General features: G+C 45.1%; 1 protein-coding gene across 12 annotated transcripts in view; it reads right to left on the reverse strand.

Moving 5' to 3' along the window:
• Window positions 1-12,791, reverse strand: part of BTRC (beta-transducin repeat containing E3 ubiquitin protein ligase) — a 545,063-nt gene that overhangs the window by 117,981 nt on the left and 414,291 nt on the right. For all 12 annotated transcript variants that reach the window (XR_003857906.1, XR_003857907.1, XM_029610228.1 and 9 more), the window contains one exon: window positions 3,842-3,938. Coding sequence is in view for 10 of the 12 variants with exons in the window: in XM_029610228.1 (XP_029466088.1) it covers window positions 3,842-3,938 (97 nt within the window). In the remaining 2 variants the exon portion in view is untranslated. The remainder of the gene's footprint in view (window positions 1-3,841; window positions 3,939-12,791) is intronic.

Below are 12,791 nucleotides of genomic sequence, written 5' to 3' on the forward strand. Positions count from 1 at the left end.
ACAAATACATTTTAGTCATCCTTGACCATGTGACCAGATATCCAGAAGCTGTACCTTTGTAGAACATGAAGACTCAAATGGTAGCCATGGCCTTTATGGAGATCTTCTCCTAGGTTGGGCTATCTAAGGAGATATTAACTGATCAAGGGACCTCATTTGTCTTTCAACGGATGAATCAAGTTTGTGCCTTATTGCAAGTGAAAACCCTGCAAACCTCAGTCTACCATCCATAAATTACTGGGCTAGTGGAGTGCATTAACAAAACCCTCAAACAGATGTTGAGGAAGTTCATTTCAGAAGACAGTAAGAATTGGGACTTATTCTTGCCCTATATATTGTTTGCTGTTTGAGAAGTTCTCCAAAGCTCAACCGGATTTTCCTTGTTCAAATTATTGTACGTGAAAAGGCCAAAGTGGATCCTGGATACAATTTGAGAGACCTGGGAGAAACCCAGCTCCAGATGAAATCTGGTCGACTGTGTGATCAAGATGCAGAAGTGACTAAGGAGGGCAGAAAAAGCTGCATGACTGTTTCTGGAGAAGGCCCAGTTACCCAAGCTCGGAATATAACTGATCTGCTGTTCAATGGATATTCCAGTCTTGAGACCAGGTCTTTGTAATACTATCATCTTCAGAAATTAAGTTATTGCCCCACTGGCAAAGTCTGTATGAGGTAATAGAGAAGATAGGTTCCATGAATTACAAATGGATAAAAGGAAGGCAGTCCTGATCTTCCATGTGAACCTGTGTAAAAAGTGGGTTGCGCCAACTTGTGGCCTAGTCCAAGAAGATGAATTTGTCCAGACGACACGCAAGCCTCCAGACCATTGACAGTCCCATTCAGAAACCAACTCTCTGCAATGCAGAAAGCAGACCTAGATAATTAGTAAACCAGAATAAGGATGTCTTTTCTAGTATGCCTAGAAAAACTTGCCATGACATTATTATCCCTCCAGAGATGATGGTTTGACAGCAGCCATACTGGATTTCAGAAGATGGATGCCATGCTATAGAGGCTGAGGTGAGGAAAATGCTCCAACTCGGTAAAATAGAGGAGTCTAATAGTGACTGGTCCTTGTTTATTGTACTGGTGCCTAAATCTGATGGTAGCATCCAATTCTGTTTCGATTTCAGGAAAGTCAATGAGGCCTCAAAGCTGCCTATCCCCATGCCTCGTATGGATAAACTCCTTGAATGCTTGGAAACGGCCCAGTTTATCACCATACTTGATTTCACAAATACTGGCAAGTCTCTCTTACGCTGGTCACAAATTGAAGACAGTGTTCTCTACACCAGAAGGGCACTTCCACTTCACAGTCCTTCTACACCAGGGCTATTCTTTGGCCTATCTTGACAACTGTCAATTACAGTGGAGACTGGGAAACACATCTAAACCAGCTACAGGCAATACTTACAAGCCTATGAAAGACAGGGTTTATGGCCAATCCCAAGAAGTGCACAACAGAAGGTCAAGAGGAACAATACCTGAGTCTCTCACTTGAGAAAGGAAAGGACCACTCCCAGGTGCAGAAAATAATAGCGATCACCTAAGTACCAGTTCCACTGATGAAGGCAAAGTGAGAAACCTTTTAGGCTTCACTGAATACTAATGACATTTCATACCAAACTTTTCAGAGAAGGCTGAATTCCTCAGATGTCTGCTATTGAAGAAGGCCCCAGAAAAGGACAACTAGTGCACAGAAGCTGAAGAGGCTTTCCAGAGTCTAAAATTACTTGGAACCAGTTCTGCTGAGCCATAAGAGATAGGGTTGAAAGTACTACTTGTGCAAGCAAAAGAAGGCCAGGTACACCTGGTAGCCTTCATTAGCAGAGAGCCAATGCCCAGAGAGAGACAGTATTCCACAATCGAGAAAGAGGCTCAAGCTGTTAAGTAGGCATTAGAGGCTTTTCGACACTACCTGCTGGAGTGCAAGTTTATACTGGTGACAGACCAACAACCCCTTATGTGGACTGCACAGAACAATGAATCCAATGGTCAAGTGATGAGGTGGTTCTTGTTACTTCACCCGTTTAACTTCAAAGAGCAGAAAAGGTAAATGCTAATGCCAACTTTCTTTCCAGGGAGGTGTCCCTGGTACAAGCAGGTGTTCAAAGAAAGTTGAGCTTACAGAGAGGATGTGTGAAAGATTATAAATAGGGAACCTCAGAACATCCAGCTATAGGTAAATGGCCTGGTCCACATTAACCCACCCACAGGAAGGGAATCCTTGTCCTAGGGTGCGTCCCTTAGCAGGGGGATAAGTAGGCAGGCTCAGGAAGAAACAAGGAGGCCCCAGAGAGGAAGAGGACACAAGAGCTATGAGAAAATTGCTTATGTTTAACTGCTACATCCTTATTTCAAATACTTTTTGAAATAAGACCTTTTTGCTTGTTTGTGTTAGAATTAATAAAAGTTTGGTGAAGGGACTCCCTCTGTTTTCCAGCACACTCCCCATACTGCGGGCTGCTCCCATTGCTTTACAGCAAATTGCACAACAATCAAGGCCATGTGGCTGTTCCATCTCACGGTAAGCAGCTCCAACACACTCTGCTCTGATTCCTCTGGAGCCTGGGGGAGGGGTGCCAGAAATGATATATGCCATCACCAGCTTTGCTCCGTTTCTGCAGGGGAGAACTGATTTACACAGTCACCTCTGCTCCGTTTCTGCAGGTAGCCAGAACTGAATTACACTGCTGACTCTACTTGTTTTCCTTGGATCTCAGAATGAAGGTGGCAGAAACAAAAATGGGTTGAATTAGGACAAATTAGAAACTTGCGAGCTATTGTGCTAATCACCAAAGCCACAGTTGAAGCCTCGATGACTGGCACTATTGCTGATAAGTTTCAAACTTGTGTTAATTCAAACCTATTTTTTCCTCTGCAGTTTCTGCATCAGTAACATCCCTTCCCCTCCTGTTCCCTGTAGAACAAGAAGGGAGAGGTTGAATTAGAGAGCTCCAGATCACCTCTCCTCCTCTTTCCTGCCTGATGGAGGAGGAGCTAGAACACCACATCTCCTGCTGCTCTGCCTCAAATTAAGCCCTGAGTGGGACTTGTATCACCATTTCAAATTACAAAAATATGATTCAGGAAAATCACCAAAAATGTCTTATTCTTAGAACTTTTTATAAATTTTGTAGTGACAATTTTGCATCATATTTTCGAAATTTGAGAAAGTGGTTACAAAAATACACCTACACAGTAATACTGTGACAGTATAGGGAATTTAAAATTGTGATCCCAAATCAGGTATTTTTGTCTCAGTTTAAATTTAGTCCAGGTCAATTATGAACAAATGTGACAGACATCCTGTAGCCTTGGACTTCCCAAAAAGCGTCCTGGTTGCCCCACAGCCAGTAGGTTTTCAGGATATCAGCGGTAAAAAGCAGAAAAATGAGGAAGAAACAAGGCACAAGTTCCTAAGATTTGAGAGAGAAACTGGGACATGCCCGTGTGTTGCTTGGAAGAAAAAAGACGGAGGGCTCACAAGGCAGCACACATACATGGCAACTCCTACACATGCTCAGTAAAGTCTTTACTGAGCTCTGAGAGCTGGGTCTGCCATGTCAGTGCCATTGGATGAAGTCACCTATGCATAATGGCTACTAATTCATGCCTTGTCAATGGAGAAATGTGAGGAATATTACACAGTTCTATGAATGAAAAATTCAGATTCTAGGGTTATTGGGCGAGAACAAAATACAACTAGTCTAGAAGATGCATGTATGGATGCGGGTGCTTCTGTTCAGCATTTTTGTATAGGGTACTGGTTAAAAAAAAGTTATTTTCTAAAGCCAAAAATAGTTGTCTATAAAATGGAAAATTAATGTTTGTGTCTTACCTCAATATCTTGTATAATTTTAGGATAAAGTGCTCTGTAAAAGGAATTTGGTGGGCTGGTCCCATCTGGAGGCTTGTTTTTAAATAGATACTGACCCCTGTAAAGCAGGAAATATCTCTGTTGTCAGTGTTTTGACAGTTCAGCAAAAAGCTATCTCAATTGTCTATACATACAAGGAGCAGATATATATTTAATGTGTTTTAAAATAAACATTGGAAACTAGATACGAAGGATAGGTTGCATATTACAAAGATACTGTGCAGATCACCTTTATTTATTCAAGAGAAAATTATGAATTGTTATTTAATCTTGGGATCTGATCAACGTCTCTTAAGTACTTAAAATAAACAGTACCATATTTTTCTGGCTATTTAGTTCCTCCTTTCTCATCCATCTCAATTGGAAATCAATGCTGAGATAGAGTTGCGTACCTGTAACAGGTGTTCTCCTAAGACAGTAGGATGTTAGTCCTCACTTCTGTCAAAGTTTCTAGAACTTTACTGGCACACTGAGCATGCCACTATCCATGGGTCCACGCGGGGCTCTCTTCAGTCTCATAACATAGAATTCCCGAAAAATAAAATAAAACAAACAGCGAAGAAACCCAACTCTGCGGGATGGAGGGTGGGTTTCGTGAGGACTATCATCCTGTTGTCCTAGGAGAACCTGTTACAGGTAAGCAACTCTGCTTTCTCCTAGGACAAGCAGGATGGTAGTCCTTACACATGGGTGAATATGAAGCTACAGGCTGCTCCCAACTAAAAGGAGCCAGCACTTAATAGGTGCCAACGTGCACAACAAGCTGTGCTGCTACAGCCTGGAAGACAGCCTGAACCCAACCCCAGGGCCTTAGGTAGGCAGAGTTTGGTTTCACAATTGAAAAAGATTATTGAGGACAGACTAACCAAAACTGCTGTTACGTCGAACATCCTTATCCAGGCAGTAGTGTGCAGCAAAAGTATGGAGAAAACTCCAGGTCGCAGCCCTGTAGATCTCACCCACGGGCACCGCACACAAGTGGGCAACGGACGCTGCCATGGCTCGTACAGAATGAGCCTTAACATGGCTGCCAAGCTGCAGTCCCGCCTGTGCGTAACAAAAAATACAATCTCCAACCAATTCGATAAGGTCTGCTTGGACACTACAACTCTGAGTCTATTTTTGTCAAACAAGACAAAAAGAGTTGTGTGGATTGCCTATGACCCGCCGTATGCTCTAGATAAAAGGCTAGGGCCCTCTTGCAGTCCAGAGTGTGCAGAGCCCGCTCGCCCTGTTGTGAATGCAGCTTTGGAAAAAAAGCTACAAACTAATTGAGATGGAAGTCCGTCACCACCTTAGGAAGGAATTTAGGATGCGTGTGCAGAACCACCTTATAAAAATATTTTGTATAAGGTGGGTATGACACCAGAGCCTTAAGTTCGTTGCCCCTGCATGCAGAGATGACCGCAACTAAGAAAATAACCTTCCAGGACAGATACTTCAGGTCACAACATCGCAGGGGCTCAAATGGGGCTCTCATCAAGTGGGCCAAGACCAAATTGAGGGCCCATGATACAGCTGGTGGCCTGATTATAGGCTTGACATGTAATAGGCCTCACATTAAATGCCCCATCAAGCGGCTATGTTGAGATGGGTGAGCCATCCACCCCGCGGTGGTAGGTCCCAATAGCACTAAAGAGGACCCTCACGGAGGTAGTCTTCAAGCCAGTCTCAGAGAGATGCAACAGGAAGACCAGGAGACCAGGAGCTTTGAGGTGAAACAGGAGAACGGGTTAAACCCATGTCCCTCACACCAGACTGAGAACCACTTCCACTTCAGAATGTAAGATTTTCTAGTGGAAGGTTTCCTGGACTCCACCAGGATCAGAGATACCCCTTCTGAAAGGTCCAGGGCCTGCAAGGTCATCCTTTCAACATCCCAGCCGTGAGAGTTAAGGCCCGGAGGCTGGGATGGCGTAGCCTGCCCTGATCCTGCATGATCAGGCCTGGGGAGGTCCCCAGGCTGATCAGTGCCCAGAAGGAGAGATCCTGTAGAAGGGGGAACCAGATCTGCCGCGGCTAATAGTGCACGATTAGGATCATGGTTCTCCGACCCCGTTGGAGCTTCAGGAGATTCTTCGACAGTAGTGGAAGCGGTGGGTACGCACACAGGAGGCAGGTATCCCAATGGTAGGTGAAGGTATCAATGTTGGTCCAGTGTCCCCCTTGACCAGGGAACAAAAGCGATCCACATTTGCATTGCAAGGGGAAGCAAAGAGATTGAAATCTGGGATTCCCCAGACATAGAAGATTCAATCTGCAACCTCCTACTTGAGGGACCATTCATGGGGGCGAAACGAGAGACTCAGAACATCCACCGTCACATTCTCTGCTCCCGGCAAGTACATGACACAGAGAATTATTTATTTATTTAAAATATTTATATACCGTTTTACCAATACAAGATTGACCAAAGCGGTTTACAATGATAGTAACAAAAAAAATTCAAATAAGATAAAAATAATAAAACAAAGTTAGAATAAAAATACAATCTACTTCGTGATCAATATAAATAAACATTTTAAAAATTATAAAAAAGAAGCACATTAAAAAAATTTACTATTATTTTAAATAAAAGTATAGAAAGAAAAGAAGAAATACAGAAACATAGCTATCAAGATGGTAGTCTCATGATATTAATTGAAGTTTAAGTACCCATGAATGAAGCTGGGCTAGTAACTACTGAGTGGGATCGATCTTCCCGAATGCTTCTGTAAATAAATAGGTTTTTTAGTGCTTTCTTAAATTCATTTCTGCTGGAAATTTGTCTTAGGGGGTCAGGCAATGAATTCCACAGAATGAGGCCGGCCACTGAAAAGGCTCTTTGCCTGGTAATACTTAAAGCAGCCTTTTTAATTGATGGAATTTCTAATAAGTTTTTTGCCGCTAAGTTCTCTGGTAGGTTTATATACTCTTAGTGTAGAACATAGCCAAATAGAATCTGAGTTATTTAATAGAGAGTGTATTGTCATGAGAATTTTGAACTGGATTCTGAATCTGACAGGTAACCAATGCAATTTTTATAAAATAGGGTAAATGTGGTGTCTCATGGGAGTAGCCGTAAGAAGCCTTGCTGCCGAGTTCTGGATCAGCTGAAGAGGTCTGATTACAATTTCGGGTAAACCCAGATAAAACCCGTTGCAGTAGTCTAAACCTGAAAAAATCAGTGTCTGTAATACTAATCTGTAATTGCAAAAGAACAGAAGAGGGCGAAGTCGCTTTAGTACATGTAGTTTGAAAAAACAAATTTTTTACTGTTTTAGATATGTGTTGAGTTAATGTTAAGTTGGTATCAATCCAAACACCTAAGTTTCGTGCTAGTTTAGTAATTGGAATAACGTCTTTGCCTAAAGTTATGTTTGCAGGAGGGGCGTTGCTAGGGTTATCTATATAACTGAGAAATAGTATTTCTGGTTTTTTTGTATTCAATTTTAAACGATTATGAGCCATCCATTGGTTCTATAGTTTTGATGTAAAGTTGAATCAAATAGAAAGTCTCAGACCAAGATGATTTATAGGGAACAAATAGTTGAATTATGCCCTGGGACAGCGTCCAGGACCAGATCTGGACCACTTCCTGACAGAGGAGGAATGAACCCATGCCTCCCTGCTTGTTAAGGTACCACATCACCACCTGGTTGTCTGGATGAATCAAAACTACCTTGTTGGTGAGGTGATTCCAGAAGGCCCACACTGTGTACCGGATCACACAGAGCTCCAGGAAGTTCATCTGACATTTCCCTTCCTGCGCGAACCACTGACCCTGGGGTGCAGAGATCTGCAACATGAGCTCCCCAACCCAGGTGGGAGGCATTGGTAATGAGGGTGATCTACAGGGACAGGACTGAAAAGGTATCCCCACCTGTAGATTGGATTGGGCCTCCCACCACGATAAGGACTCCCAAAAGTGGCGATGTGATGCTGATGCATACCTGAAGGTCCTGGGTGGCCTGATGCTACTGGGACCATAAGGTCCACCACACCATGTGCATGTGCAGCCAAGCAAAGGGCATAACATGTACTGTCACCACTATGTAGCCCAGCAAGCACAGCATCTTGTGCACAGAGATCTGCTGGCTCCGAGAGATTGCCCTTGCCAGGGACACCAGAGTTAGCACCTGGGTCCCAGGGCAAAAACGCCCTGACTCGGTACGTGTCAAACCTGGCCCCAATGAAGTCCAGTTGTAGGGATGGAACCAGTTGGGACTTTGGGTAGTTGATCAAAGACCCTATGGTCTCCAAAATCTGGATGGAGGATTGGAGAGACTACAAGGTCCCGGGCCTGGTGTCACTCTTGGTAAGCCAGTCATCTAGGTAGGGGAAGACCTGCACCCGCTGCTTTCTAAGGTAAGCACTCACCACCGCACTTTGTGAAAACATGGGGTGCGGACGCTAAGCCGAAGGGCAGTACCCAATACTGGAAATGTTCATCTCTCACCAAGAATCGGAGGTACCTCCGATGGTTGGGAGAGATGGCAATGTGAGTGTAGGCATTCTTTAAGTCGAGGGAGCAAATCTACTCCCCCTTCCATAGGAGAGTGATCAGGGACCACAACAAAAACATTTTGAACTGTTCCCTTGCAAGGAATCTGTTCAAAGCCCTCAGATCCAGGATAGGACAGAGGCCTCCTGTTTTCTTGGGAATTAGAAAATACCTGGAGTAGAATCCAGTGCCTCGATGACTTAGCGGTACAGACTCAGCTCGAGGCATTAAAAGGATGGAGAGCTCTACTTGCACTATTTGCTGGTTTGCCGAAAACCCCCATGAGGGACACAGAGGTGATTTCAGGGGCACCCTGCGGAAGTTCGGTCTGTATTCCTGATGAACGATGGATAGGACCCACTGATCTGAAGTGATTGCCCACCAGCAGTCTGGCAAAGGACTGCAGATGGCCTCTGACCGGAGGGTCTTTCATTGTGGGGACAGGCTGCTGGACTAAACTCCTTCTCAACCAGTCAAAACTCTGTAGTGGGGCTCTGCTGCGGGGCTGGCTGTGGCTGAGGGACGCGCAGTTGTCGCATGTGTGTCCTCTACCTGCTGGAGAATATTTTCTTGGGCGGTAAAAGGGACGCCTCGAACTCTGTCTTAATGGCTTCTTGCCAGAGGACTGAGGGTTGGAGTTGGTGGCAGATTTCGTGATAATCCTTCAGCTATGCCACTGCTTCCTTGATTTTATCTCCAAAGAGATTGTCACCAGTACAAGGGAGGTCCGCAATACACTTCTGCACTTCTGGCCGGAGATCCGAGGCCCGAAGCCAGTCCATGCGGCAGGCGCCTATGCCTGCAGCAGCCACCCTCACCACCGTTTCAAAATCATCATAAGCGGGACAGTCCTCGTACTTGTCACACTACAATCTCTGCTAATCACCTTCAGGAAGTCTTCTTGAAGCTGTTGCGGGAGGCGTTCCACCAGATCTTGAACCTGTTTCCCGAGATTCCTGTAGTACTGACCCATATACAACTGGTAGCATGCAATCTGAGCTCATCAGCATGGACCCTTGGAAGATTTTCCATCCTAGAGCATCCAGGGTCCTGTGATCGCGACCTGGAGGAGCCGAAGCATGGGTCTGTGTCCTCTTAGCTTTCTTCAGAGTGGATTTCATCACCACAGACTGATGTGGAAGATAGCGGCACTCAAAGCCCATGGTAGATTGCACCAAGTAAACTGCATCAGTTTTTCGTTTCACTGGGGGAACCGAAATGGGTCCTCCCACAACTGGACGAACAGATCCTTGAAAATGTTGTGCACCAGTACTGCTACCACCTCCTTAGGGGCATCCACAAATTGCAGTATCTCCAGCATTTTGAGCCTGGAGTTTTGTTCGGTCTAAAACTGGAAGGGCACTGATTCTGACAGCCCTCACAAAACTGGCAAACATCAGGTCTTCTGGTGGAGACTTATACCTTTCCTCTGGAAGTGAGGGCTCTGAGGGAAGGTCCTCGGAGTCTTCTGACAAGGATGGCGATGCCTCCCCCTCCTAAGGGTCATTGGGGACATCTCACTCAAAGTGCCTGGGGACCCCGGAGGTGGAGCCCCTATGCTGGACTTAGGTCTAGACCCTGAAGGCACCAGGAGCCCCAAAGGTATGGTTGCCGGGATCGATGGTCCCGCGGGCACCAAAGGGTGTGCCGGCATTGGTGGCACCATGGGCACCAGAAGCACCAAGGGAATCGAGGGCCCACTGGCACCGAACCTGGTCGTTCCTCATCAGAGGAATCGGCCACTGGAATAGCCTCCGGTAGAGGCCACTTCTGTGCCCTGTGCGGCATCAAGGGTGGCCAGGGTACCGGGATTGGCTGCGTCGGTAAGGCACTGAGCAGTAAAACCAGTCGTTCTAGCAATGGTGTGAGCATCAATGGAGCCGGCTCTGGCGGTGGCCCTGAAAGAACCGGAGATTCAAGGCCTTGTAGGGCTCAACCGACTGCTAACCATATACAGCGCTCCAACTCCGCCTCAAATGCTAATGAGAGGACAGCTTGAGGAGAAGGAGTTGGAACCAAATTCTCATTGGGGATCGGTGACCACCACCGAAACTGATGGAGATTCGCCTCGGGCCTTCAGTCTCGATAAAGGATGGAGCCTCCTCGGACCAGGGTCGCTTCAGGGGTGACTCGGACAGTGCCGGATGCCTTCCCCAGCTTGGAGCCATGGGAAGATAGTGATGTTTTCTTGACTTCTCCTGATGCTCGGCCCGGTCCTTCCCTGGAGCAGAGGGTGACAGTGAAGATCCAGACCTGGAATGAGAAGAAATATAAAGCAGATGATCCCCTGTACCCAGTTCCAACAGTGAACTCGGCAGTAGAGAAGACAACACGGGAGCAGGGGTCACCAACTCATGTCCCTTGGGCATCGATGCCCCTGATGCTGAAGTTGAGAGCCCTGACTTTTTGGCACTGAAAAGTTTATCCATTTTGTCGAGACACGTGATAGCCCTTCGGAGTCATTCGGGCACAGAAGGCCCAGACATCATGTGATGCCCCAGGCACAAAATACAGACCTCGTGGGGGTTTGTGATACAGATAGTCCGGGTGCACTGGGGACATCAGCGGAAACTAGACGATGCCATGGGAAAAAGAACTCCGGCGCGTGGTTGATGGCCAGAGGATACTGAGAATCAGCCCCATCGGTAATCAACCGCAAACAACGTAAAAACTTACCGCAACGCCTAGCCACTAACCCCAGGAGACAGAGGGCCCTGGCATGAACAGGAAAAATGGAAAGTAGTAGTTTTCCGCAAAATTAGTTGTGAGCTCCACAGCAGCGATGCAAAAGCCTCACAGAAAAAGAGAGACTGAAGAGGCACCCCACGTGGACACATGGACGCGTGGATAGTGGCATACTGGGCATGCTCGGTGTGTCACAGTTCTAGAAACTTTGACAGAAGTTTTCTGTGCTGGGCTCCATCTGATGATGTCACCAATGCGTGAGGACTACCATCCTGCTTGTCCCTAGGAGAAAATTATTTATAAGCCTTCATTCACAACTACATGGGGATTTTCCCCCTATTTTAATAGACCCTCCCATTGTTCTTAGTTTGGTCATTGCAGCAATGGTCCTGAGGCTGGGAGCCATGAACCAAGGCTCCTTCCAGATTCTTGAATTATAGGCTCTAAATCCAGCTATCAAGTGTCACCCTTTTTGATGACCATGACTCTCTTTCCCCCTGGCTGTTAATGTTGCCTCCACTTTGTTCCAAGTCATCCTAGGTTGTGGAAGACCCAGTCCAGGAATCAAACCAGTAACCTTCTACAAGGAAAAGTACAGCACTTGCCACTGAGCCATCAGGCTAGTAAAGAGTACACTTTTAAAAATCAATGCCGTACATTAACTGTTTTTCATGTCACCAAAGGTGTCTACTATGGACTTATTTTCAAAAAGAAACCTTTTACTATTAGCACTGCTCTGTCTCTGAGGATAGGCATTTGGTGAGTTGGGAATGGCACCCAAACATGCTACAACTACACCAAATAACAAATGTGACTTATGTAGCCTTTACTGAAATCAAGTACAGCCCTTGTTTTGGCAGATTTTACAAAATGGAGCTTCAGAACTATGACAGGAAAATTAAATTTACCAGGTTTTGGTCATACAACCACTTAAATCCTAACTTGAGACTAACTAAATGCAGTCACTGAGAGCTACAAACAAGTTTGATTTTCCCAAACATTCACACACAATATTTATCAGCTGTACCTACATATTATTTGGAGTAAAAGTCCCATTAGTATGCATATTCTGGATATCTTAAAAATTAGACCTGTTTGAGGACCAGAGTTACCAAACCTTGCCCTAACTATTCCCCAATGCAAGCTAATGTCAGCAAGGATCAGTTGTCAGCTCCCTTGCCTATAAAACAGAAGACAATGAGATCAATTTCCACAGCAGGATGGAGAATGCAATACTGTGAAGTAATACTGTTAGATATATGTCTACTATTTTGTGCTCATTGAAGACATGCACTGGAAAAGCTGAAATGCAAACGATGGTAGGCTGTTTGATGGGACTTGTGGTCTAGGTGCTTTTTTTTTGTTTTTGCAGCACTTACAGATATGAAATAATTGACATACAGCAGTGCTGATATGCCACATAAATGTGGAATTTATGACTATAATCAGTTTTTGCATTTGAAATTCTAGCAGCAGGGGTTTTTATCTGAATCCAACCATTGTGAAAGCTGCATGAAACATGTCATGACATTTTACACAAGAGAAAACTAATGGCCTGGTTAATTTTCACCAATCCTACCCAAACTAAGAATATATTAAGAAACTAAAACAACCTATTTCATAGTCAAGCAGGGGGCGTCCTTTCATCTACAAAAAAAAGAAAGTGTCACTAAACATACATAAAAACAGTTATTTATTTTACTGAATGCAAATCTGAGAAGCCAAGCGAAAGCCTCTTCATTA

This window comes from Rhinatrema bivittatum, chromosome 7 (genome assembly GCF_901001135.1).
Source record: "Rhinatrema bivittatum chromosome 7, aRhiBiv1.1, whole genome shotgun sequence".
Taxonomy (NCBI): domain Eukaryota; kingdom Metazoa; phylum Chordata; class Amphibia; order Gymnophiona; family Rhinatrematidae; genus Rhinatrema; species Rhinatrema bivittatum.